Genomic DNA, 11,230 nt, shown 5'->3' on the forward strand with positions numbered 1-11,230 from the left:
CCCTGAAACATCGGGAGAGTTAAAAATTTCTAATAATGCATTTCAACCGGTGATTGAATTGCCAGCGGTGCATAAATTCATACCAGGACTCCTGCCAGGATTCAGGATTCAGGCCAACTGGCGCAACATTTTTTGGCTAAAATGAGGGTTTTTATACCCTCTGGAATATCACTTCGGCGGGAACTTTTTTTTAAGTGTTTCATTCCACTTAAACCAAGAAGAATTAAATGACTTATCCGTGTGAGAAGTTATTTCTCCAAACCGAGAGGACAATAACCCGGAGTTTTTTTTAGTGGGAAACGAAAGAATTAAACTATTCAGATAGACCAAAAGAAAATTCAAACCAGGAGGTGTAAGTGTAAATAGCGTATATTCTAAAAGATGAATTAGTCTATGTTCATGGTAAACTTCTAGAACTTCCTTCTATGCAGATAAATGTTTAATCCAACTGGTCTCCAAAGAATGACAGAGGGAGATAAATAAAGACCAAAAAAAAAAAAAAATGATTTGGCTTGGTCAGTTTGTAGACTGAACTGCAAATAAAAAATAAATGGCAGAGGTTATCTTCCCATGGAAGTATGCGAGACAAACAATCTCTCTCTCTCTCTCTCTCTCTCTCTCTCTCACAGAGAGAAAGAGAGAGAGAGAGACTCAGCGAGAAGGTTATTTTTTAATCCAACTGGTCTGGAGGAGCTAACAGTTATTCAGAAGTAAAACAATTAGTAGAGTGAAAGAGAAAACTTAGATATTGTGACGATGGAGAAGATATTTAACACGTGCTATGCCAAGAAAGGTTGGGCTTTAGCATCATGCTAGAAGTTTTTATTGCAGAAGCAACTGAGGCTATGAGGGGCCGGTGTGTTAGCCGGTTGGTTGTATGCGTTCTTCTTGCCGGTTTCCCTTTTGGGAGATGAAAAATCCAAGTTTCCAGTAGGACGCCCCCCAAACTCTACATGAGAATGGCTAACTCATCTTAGGTTGATAAGCCCTAAAGACTCTCCAGTCCTAAAAGGGAATTGAATCCACGGACGCTATGCTAGGCTGTCACAATTCATTCATGATATTTCAGCTGACTTAATTAACCCGTGTCTAAATGTTGGGGGGGAGGGATCCTGTTCGTAAACATCTAGCTGGAGACAACCCACTGCATTTCAGTAACTGAAAACAAAATATGCTTATTACAAGTTCCTTCTTAAAGTGCAAATAGGCTCTCCTCAACTACACCCCATGCAACTTAAATAAATTACATTTAAGTTAAATTTCTTTCCTTGGGATGTTTGTTTCACCACAAATGAAGACAAGCACAGACAGAGGGGAGGAGGGGGATCGAGTCTCGTGAAGGAGGAAAAACGCTGCCAACACACGCCTTCTAGAACTACCTAGCACAAATTCGCAGTTGTGTCTCGGGCAACAAAAACCCCCCTTCCAAGGCGCACAACGACACACAAGGGATCTTTACCCGCTCGCGTATCTACCTCACGAAACCCTGCAGCCATTTCAACTGGCGTCCGCGCGAAATTAAGATATCGGCAGGCGAGCGGAGTGAATACCGAGTGTCAGCCGAGATGGATGGTAGCAAGGGGACCGTCTACGCCCGAGAGAGGCCGCAGGGTGAGCAACTTCCAGTGCAGGGGACGCCAAATGAAAGCTTACAGTTGCCTGACAATACAGTTGGTGGACTGTTGGCCGACCGGGGTTGCTCAGCATAAGAACGGAACACGCAAATCCACGTAAATAGCCTCATTATACAAGTCGCACCCTGCATTCAGCAGTGAACTCATGAGCAACAATTCAGTTAGGACAGAGCCCACCAGCCACATTTTCTTTCCGGTTTGTAATTAAGTATTCTCGATGACAAAAATTGTCAGGCGTATGAAACCTTCTTTTACTATCCTAAGAAGTAATACTATCCTTGTAATATCCTAAGGGTATAATGATAAAAATCGGCACCTTTCTAGATTATATTTTTGGGAATTAGAGCATTTTAAATTTGTCCCACCAGTCACTCTTCACTGTTTAACAGTTTTCACAGAAAAATAAAAACTTAAAAATACAGTTCTAATTCATTTTGTGTATTTTCAAAAAACCTCTTCAACTTTATCTGGAGAATTCGATTAATTTCAGGGAATAATTGCAATTAAAAAAAAATTAACCGTATACTGTAGATAATGCAATTTTAACCTTAAATCTGATTTAATAAACAGTTAATTAATAGAGCAATTTACGCATACGAACAGTGATCAATGAAAGATTTATGGTTTTGCTCCTTACAAAGTTAACTTAGTGAATAATGAACATAACTAGTTGCTATATTTAATAAAAATTTATGAACTTACAGAATGGAAAAAGAATACAATATCTCATTGGAGGTATAGTATCAATGATTCAGCAAACGTTGACAAACCTATCTGTTGACAACTGCAGCGCCATCTGAATATTCTCATAATTTACTATTAATATTTAAAACAAATAATACGCATTTCCGCTGTTGAATGTAGTATAATAAACAGATGTATGAAATGCAGACGATCATTTATGAAAGAATTATGTATAAAAGTAAACATTTACATAAAATGCAAAAATTTCTTTTTTGGCAATATTTTATTTTTAAAAACACTTAAGTCTGAGCAATTTTCTTAATAAAGAAAATTGCTCAAATTTTTCTTTCCATTTTCTATGAAATTTCTATTTTTCCTGTTTGTATTTTATGCATTTGATTACCCTTAACTTCAAAATTTCTTATCGATAAACGAGTGGGCAAATTTTTTATGAATCTGACAGCGGTCAACTCGAATTATTAACTGTCTAAATTTGTGCAATACTTGGCTACTATGCAAATAAGCAAAATAATCAATGGCACTTAATTAATGAACAAAGAATTTACGTTAAAAGACCCACTGCAACAGGAATTTAATACATGTGATATATAATTTTATTTGAAATACTGATCTCACATTTTTAATTATTTTTGAAAACAATTATTAAAGTATTATAATCTACCACGGAATAATGAATTGAGTGCAAAGGCAATTGACGCACAAATTTTGATTGCTAGTAAAGAAAATTATTAAATGATGGCCAATATTCTTGAAGTATCAAAATTTTTGCGTTGATCATAAAAAATGTGTATTAAAAGAACGACTATGTGTATTTTTACAGTTTGCAATGCAGAAAATTGTCTTGTTTATGTTCAAGAATATGCTCTGAGTTTATTTTAAGCTAAATATAGTTTACAATCCCAAGTTATAAGCCGGTTCTGTTCCAAGTTAGTTATCATTCTTAAGGGTTCAAAACCCTTATGCATTGGACTCTTGAAATTATAATTTATAAGGGACAAGACTTTTCCAGTTCACTGACTTCCAAAAATTATTTATATATGCAAATATTTTTCATTCTTTTATCCTTTTGATCCATCTTAGTGTCAACAGTTTAAGTGATTTTGCCTTCCTTTGATCATATCACGCCTAAAGAGGACAATTTTTTGTGTAAAAAAAAGCAATAATATATTTACATATGCATAAAAAGACCACACGGAAACTTGTCATTCTGGTCTAGCCCATCATACTCCATTTTTTTTTTCTTGTTCCCAAAAGACATACGAAGAAGCGTTGCCAGGTTTAACAGAGTGACGACATTCTTGCTGACAAGTGCCAACGATGACACATTAAACCCGCGCACAAGTTCCCCGATGGAGAAGAAAAAATAAAGGTCCCGGATGTCGCGCGGGCAAGCGTTGAAAGATGCGAATGCTTTGTTGACACAGCTATACCTGACTGTCACTAGAAACGCGTCCAAACTTCTTCCTTGTTTAATGTTACGAGGGTCACCAGCTGGAAAGGATTAGCAGCTCTAGGATAGCTTCATGACAGTAACAACATCAAGGAAATTTTTAGCTCTTGAGGTCAACTTCCTCTCTGCGTGTGAGGTTTTCTATTAATATCTTTTTAGTGTAGGATCGTTCCGAACTCGAGAAATATCGGTAAAGAAAACAACAATAATAATAAAGCCTGAAGTGTATCCAGCCAACCAATAAAAATAACTTAATATTAGCAAAATTCCATTTATGATGACATATGGCCACATTTTGTAAGGGAATGTTCAGGGGGGTTAAACATACTGAACAGTTGAGTAACCTCAAAAATGGATGCCAAGATTGATGCTTAATATCAAGCCAGTATGTGTATCTGGCGTGATGTTAACATGTTGGAGACTGCAAAGGTTCCAGCAGGACTGTCTACGAGGGTAAGGATTTCATATACTTCTTAGCAGTTTATTGGACAATGGGGAAGCATGGGGGAAGTAGAGTATTTTGGATTTCGAAGGTTTTTTACAGATGCCACATAACAAATCGATAAATAAACTGGAACTTGTGTGGATGGATAACTGATTAGTGAGTTTGATAGGTGATTGGTTATCTGATAGATATCAGCAAGTTGTACCTGGGAGGAGAATATCCCGGAAGAGAAAAGTCACTACTATTGTGCCACCGAATGCGACTGTTACTATTGATGTTTTAAATGAGAACATAAAGGTTTTTGCAGAAGAGAACTATGAAAAGTATAACAGATGTTGAGTTTACACGAGGATTTGAATAGATTGACACATGAGCGGGATACTAAGCCAGTCTCGCAAACTGCCTTAGTGTCCAGTATATACACAAATGTTGTGTGCATACTGTTGGCAGTGATATCTTGAAGAGAGTGAACAAAGTAAGGGATCTAGTGATGCGATAAACAAGGACCTGAAATTTCGGGGCCACATTGATAGAATGGTAAAGGCATCACAAATTATGGTAATGATATAGAGGACATTAACGTGTAGAAATAATCAGATTATAGTTTCATTGAGTATAACAGTGATCAGACAACATATGGATTACTCTGCAAAGATCTAGTCATCTCGTTTTCAAGAGGATGAGGATATATTGGAGAAGGTTCAAGATGAGTGACTAAGGATGCGTCAAATCGCTGGAATGTTAAGTATGAGGGCAATGGAGCGAATGCAATTTACTGAACATGGAGGACCTGGTGGACAGGAGTCAGAGAGAGAGAGAGAGAGATTAATAGTGAATAGCGATGGTGTTATTTATAAAGATGGTATGAAAACATCGAATAGCTAATCGACAGTATTCAAGGAGTTGTCTGGAAACCCCAAAACGTCCTAGCAGACCCGAGTGATAGCATTCATCTCCCCCCCCCCCTCTACATCTTTGAAAGCTGCTTGAAGAGTCAAACTCTTAAGAGAATTAGAGAATCTATTACAGTTCATGCATCCGTGGGAGAGTTAGGTTAGCCAGTATCATATGGAGACGGGTTTGCTCTGAGAAACTCGGATTTTTCATTCTACAAAACACACAAAGCAGCCATAAGAACACACGCAATTTACATGCTTAAACTATACTGGTCTTATGCAGTGACGTATTTAGGTATAGGCCAAGGCCTAGAGCGGCAAATTTTGAGGGACGGCGGAAATTTCCAGAGTCTCATTTTTTAGTTATAGCATGTTCCTTATATGCCGCATCTACTCAGAAGTAGAAAAATATTTTTCTTTTCCTCATTATAAGTTTAGTCTGCAAGCATATTGGTGTAATCAGACTCTGCATAACCATACAGACCGAGACACGTGAACGGAAAGCTACTGTATTGTGGTCGGTAATCAAAGGCACTAGGGATTAGTGAATTTGATCCCTTTCTTGCTGAGCACATTGCCAAAATCGGGGGGGGGGGGAAGGAAAAAATTCGTTTCCTATCTTTCCTTTGCCACGCATGAGGAATTTATTAAAATAATGGGCGAGAAAGTAATCAAATTTATTGTGGAAGAACTTAAAATAGCGTAGTACTATTCCATAAGTGTCAACATGAGACTTGTATAATGTTGATCAGCTGTCCTTCATTGTACGATATGTGAAAGAACATGGGACTTCTGTGGAGCGTTTCTTGCGTTTCATTCCTAACGTAAGTCACAAATCTGAAGAGTTACAAGAGGCGGTGTTGACTTCACTAAACGAGCTTGGAATTGATGTAGCAAATTGCAGAGGGCAGGCATATGATAATGCTAGTAACATGTCAGGCAAGTACACAGGACTGCAAGCAAGAATTCTTGAAAGAAATCCATTGGCAGAATTCATACCGTGCGCTGGATATTCTCTGTCTCAAATTGGTACTTGCGCTGCCGAATCCTGTCCACAGTCTTCTGCATTTTTCGATGTCCTTCAGAAACTGTACGTATTTTTCACATCTTCAACACATCGGTGGAGTGTTCTAAGAAAGCACCTGGAAACTTCTGCAAAAGTAATCAAACGTCCTTCGCCTACTCGTTGGTCAGCTTGTGACGATGCCTGTCGGAGTCTTCGTGAGGAATGGACGGAAATAATTTCCACTTTGTCCGAAATTGAAAATGACACCAACCAGAAGAAATTTACGTGATGTGAAACAAGTGGGATTCTATAGCAACTTCAGTCACTGGAGGTTGGGATCATGACCTGCCTATGGGTAGGTCATGAGGAGCGGCACTTTCTGGGGGCCTAGGGACGACAAATACCTAAATACGCCACTGGTCTTATGGCCTTCGCTACTTCAACCGTCGAATAATCATAACCATCTAGCCAAAAAGTCATACATGTTTTTAATCTAAATATTTTGAAAAACCAATAAGGAAGATACAGCATGAATAAAGCCTCAACACCAATTTGACTATATCTAACCCGAATAAATACGGTAGTTCTGATATTTTAACAAAAAATGGAGAATAACGCTTAGAAAACCTCCTTCAGTGATGTAGCTTTTATAAATTATAAATATTACTTGTTTAACCAATTATTGAATTGGTTAGAGCCTAACTGGTTAATCCACGAAACTTTATATAGGTTTTAAGGTGACATCTTTACGCTGGTTTGTGCAAACATATAATAATAGCCCTGTTTATTTTATGCGCGCAGTAACTTCCAATCACCTTTATTCGCTGGATTAATACCAAATATGGTAACTTCGTGCTTCGTTTTATCTTTCATATCTCCCCACTTTTGCCTGGATTATCGTGATAAAAGTTCCCCACAACCTGTTAAAGACTCCTGCGTTTTGAACTTGATATGAAAGGAGGATCAATGGCAGGCATGAGTCCGTGAAATACGCGTATAATATCAAGTTGTATCGTTCATAAAACCACGCAACGGAGAATGTCGGAAAGTTTTTCGTATGTAATTTCGTGACCTTATTTCGCATGTCCTGAACTTGTTTATTGTAAGAAAGGAGCGTTTTATTTTAAGAACTTTTCGGTTTATTGACGCTAATTCAGGCTTGACCTCGAAGGTCAAGGATGTCACCTCAGGTAAGGCTGAATGACCTAAAAGGAGAAAAACACTTAAGGAAAGCATTACGACTTGCTTAGAATACGTAATTGAAATCAACTCGAATGCTCTGCTTTCTAGTTTGGCCCCACAACACGCAAAATAGAGGTAATGATTATATCATGGAAACATTTTAACAAAAGAGAAATAAAACTAATCGTTACTTTTAATATTCCTTAAAAACCCTTCAACCTGATTTGATCAATATAATCACTCTTATATCTGAATATAACCTTATGAATTATTATAATTATTAATAATAATTCACGAATTTACACGTCACCTTCGCCTTTACATTTCTATGTGAAATATAAAGCTGTGTTAGGTATAAAAAAATTAAAACACATTTTAAATCAAGTTTTGCGGATTCTAATTTTTATTTCTTTCTTTATTAAATCGGATGCAATTTTATAGTATAAATATTTATTATTATTATTATTGCTATTATTATTATTATTATTATTATTATTATTATTATCAATAAGTTAACACACTTGTATCGAAAGAACTAAAATCGTATTCAAGTTTAAAAAGGTGTCATTGGACTAACGTCTGTTTACCTCACAGAGCGTAGAAGTCGTTTCTAATAGCAACAGCGCAAGTGCAGTTCAGAGAATACAGCAGACGATCTCTACAGAGTAGGCGCTGTTCTCTAGTAAAGAATTGGTTTTCTTTGAGCATGCTCGATGCGAGAAATGCAGTTTTAAAAGTGTATCGCTTTAATTTTTTAATTAGATGCTGAATTATTCAAACTTCTTAACACTAATTATTGGAATTCCTGAAGATAGTTTTTCAACTTTAAAAAATCGATTCTTGATTAAAACTTAAGCAGGAAATGAATTAGTTATTCTTCGCTTCTGTAGATGGTGCTTTAAAAATAATAATTATTATCAATACGGATTATTAAGATATATCTTTTAATGCATCATTTGGCAAATTTTGCTTCATCTATTAAAGCTTAATAGATGAAGCAAAATAGCTTAATACTGAATATACATAAATACGGCATGGTATTTTACACATCAGTTTCTAATTGTGGTATATTCCCGTATTAAAGTTTAATTCTCTTGTCTGTCTGAAAAGGCAGTAAGACAACCAACCTGCCTATAAAACAGAAGCTAATGATAACACAGAGCAGAAACAAATGTCATTGTGGATTACGTGACTTTGTGTGTTTGGGACATAGTCATCTGACCATTACAGACGAGAATTAGTATTCACATGATAAGAATAAGTGTTGTAAGTAATGAAATAAAAAATCACTTACTGGTTCTTCAGTCAGGAGCTGGTTCATTTGTCCAAAATAATGTCCATAGTACCAGGCTTAGCAAAGTCCAGCAAGATGAACGAATTTTTGTTTGTCCGTTTTCACCTTGTGGGTGACTTTGTGTTTGTCCGTTTCCACCTTCTGACTGGTCATCTCTCCAATTGGCATCAACATGGCCGTAACACAAACGCTGTGTATTTTCTCTAATTCGACGACAAGGAAAATCTTCAGACCCATCACAGAAGCATGTCCGTAATTTCTCCGCCTTTTCCTGACGATCGAGGATGGCTAAACTGTTGTTACACCTTGGGGTGCACTTTCTCCCGTGCAGCATACTTCGACAGAGTCTGTGATAGTAGTCCAGCGCCGTGGAACACAGAGGATCGGCTGCACAAATCCACTGCGCCACAGTGCACGACACCACCGTGCCATCGGCCGTCGCGTGGGTGACCTCCGGTCGGCATATTTCCAAGCGTTCTTTGCTCAGTTCGCAGAATTCCGAACTTTTGCAGTCGCAGTCCACCAACGCCCTACCGTCTTCGGTGCTCGTGAGAGAGATGAGGGCCCGCTTGCATGGCCACGTGCAACGAGTCGTGCGGCCGGCCAAGACGTCGGCACAGTCCAGCATGTAACTGTGCAGAGACATCGCGCAGCCCACTCTGTAAGCGCACCTCATTCGGACCACCTCGCACTGCTCGCCACTCTCCCCTCGGGAGAACCACGCTACCAGGAACATCAGAGTGGCTGTCACCGTACGCATCGCGCGCAGCGAGGGTGGACTTCGCCGTCACATGCTCCCTTTACGAAAGGAGTTCGCCATTCTCTAAGCCCATCTTCGGTCTTGGCCACGACCCGACACAAATGAATCGACAACTGCGTCCGCACAACATTTGGAGTCGTCGGCACTCCCAGCGTTCCTTCCTTTCTTCTCGGGCGACTCGCTTCGCTCGGCACCACTTGGACTGGGGGGAGTGCCGCACGTCCCGCCTTCAGCGAGTTGTCTTGTCCAATCAGACGGCGGTCCTTCCTAGGAGACCGTGATCCGCCTTTCGGTCTCGCGCGCGCCTACTCCATCAATCTTGGCTGTGTCGGCGGAACTCTCGTTGCGGAAGCTCTCGGTCGTACAAAATCGTGGCGAAGAGTCTGTCATCGAACGTTTCCAGCACATCAGTTATTCGCTTAAAAGTGAGAACAGAAGTGTTGGCACAAGCCGATCACCTTTGCTTCCCCCCACACCCTTCCCCTAAAAGTTGTAAAGCGGTACACAGCTCCTCGTGCGTAGCACTGGACGCGCAAATTGGAACTAGGCTAGACTAATCGCACTGCCGCTCATTAGGAGTTTAGGTAGGAATCTCGAAGAAAATAGTAAAATAAGAAATGACACATATAAAATTATTACCTGAAACTTGAATGCCGGATGACAGTCGCTATTCCGTCAACACTTTCTGAATCTGATCACTCCTTTGTCTCTTGAATATTTATAAAATCATCTGCACTAAAATCCCTCCTTCTTTAAGGTGGATGTTATTTGTTTGGAAGTGGAGCCGATGAAGCCAGTGTGATTACAGCAGACGATCACATTCAGCCATTAAATACATAAAGGAATAGAAGTGTATAATTAAAAAGATTTCTGGTTATTCATTCGTGTGTGTGTGTGTGTGTGTGTGTGTGTGTGTGTGTGTGTGTGTGTGTGTGTGTGTGTGTGTGTGTGTGTGTGTGTGTGTGTGTGTGTGAGTGAGTGAGTGAGTGAGAGAGAGAGAGAGACTGCTTATGTACAAGTTACGTATATTGTTATTAATATAGAACAGTTCGCGACAAAAATACAATATTCTACTACCACAATAATCTCTCATTTTATGATAAAAAAATAAACAGTGATGATACTGAATTAGCGGAATAAAACAGGGACTTATTAAATATTGGATGCAAGGGAATTAAAATGTCAGATTACCAATGCTGCCATCTGGTATCAGAACACCGAATTATGCTCCGAATAAATACGGGCCATATTTCATTGCACACGCTTCATTGCGTACGCTTATTTTAGAAGACAAATACATTTTTTTTTTCAACTGCCACTATAATGTCTAACTTTTAAAAATAAATTAAAGAAATTATAATACGAAGAGAAGTATTCTGATGAATTCCCCCCCCCCCGAAAATTTTTTGTTGATCGACAGAAGTGGAGAAATCCATGCTAACCATCATTTATTAGTTGAGAAGTTTTCAAGTGGCATTAAAAGCAGTAATTTGATATAAAAAGCCAGTAGAACAGGAGTCAAGTCGGGAGCACCTTTTGTACCATCAGGATCCAAAAAGGACAGGAGCCTTTTTGGATCCAGTTCGGATACGAGTTGTGTGATCTCTTTCTGGTGAAGAATCAAAAAAGGGACTGATTTTTTCTTTACGTGATATTTCGTAGTTATTCCCCCCCCCCAAGGGATAGACGAAAGGTCTTTAGGGAATACGAGGCACTTTTAAAAAAATTCGGATTACTTTATTTTTACTTGGATATTTTTGTCGCCATACTGTCGCAGATAAGTGCACGTCTATTCCATAATTAATAGTAATAACTCTGGGAAGAAAGAACTTTATAACACCTGGTATTATACCAGGTG

At 38.7% G+C, this 11,230-nt stretch overlaps 1 protein-coding gene across 1 annotated transcript in view; it reads right to left on the minus strand.

The window, feature by feature from the left end:
- Positions 1 to 9,518, minus strand: part of LOC150099923 (growth arrest-specific protein 1-like) — a 29,413-nt gene extending 19,895 nt beyond the window's left edge. The window contains exon 1 of the mRNA XM_090402711.1: positions 8,613 to 9,518. Coding sequence (XP_090258837.1) covers positions 8,620 to 9,372 — 753 coding nt within the window. The 5' untranslated portion in view covers positions 9,373 to 9,518 and the 3' untranslated portion in view covers positions 8,613 to 8,619. The remainder of the gene's footprint in view (positions 1 to 8,612) is intronic.
- Positions 9,519 to 11,230: the final 1,712 nt, after the last annotated feature.

The sequence above is a fragment of the Typopeltis vanoorti genome, chromosome 13, assembly GCF_054136105.1.
Source record: "Typopeltis vanoorti isolate ZY-2024b chromosome 13, IOZ_Tvanoo_1.0, whole genome shotgun sequence".
In the NCBI taxonomy this organism is placed as follows: domain Eukaryota; kingdom Metazoa; phylum Arthropoda; class Arachnida; order Uropygi; family Thelyphonidae; genus Typopeltis; species Typopeltis vanoorti.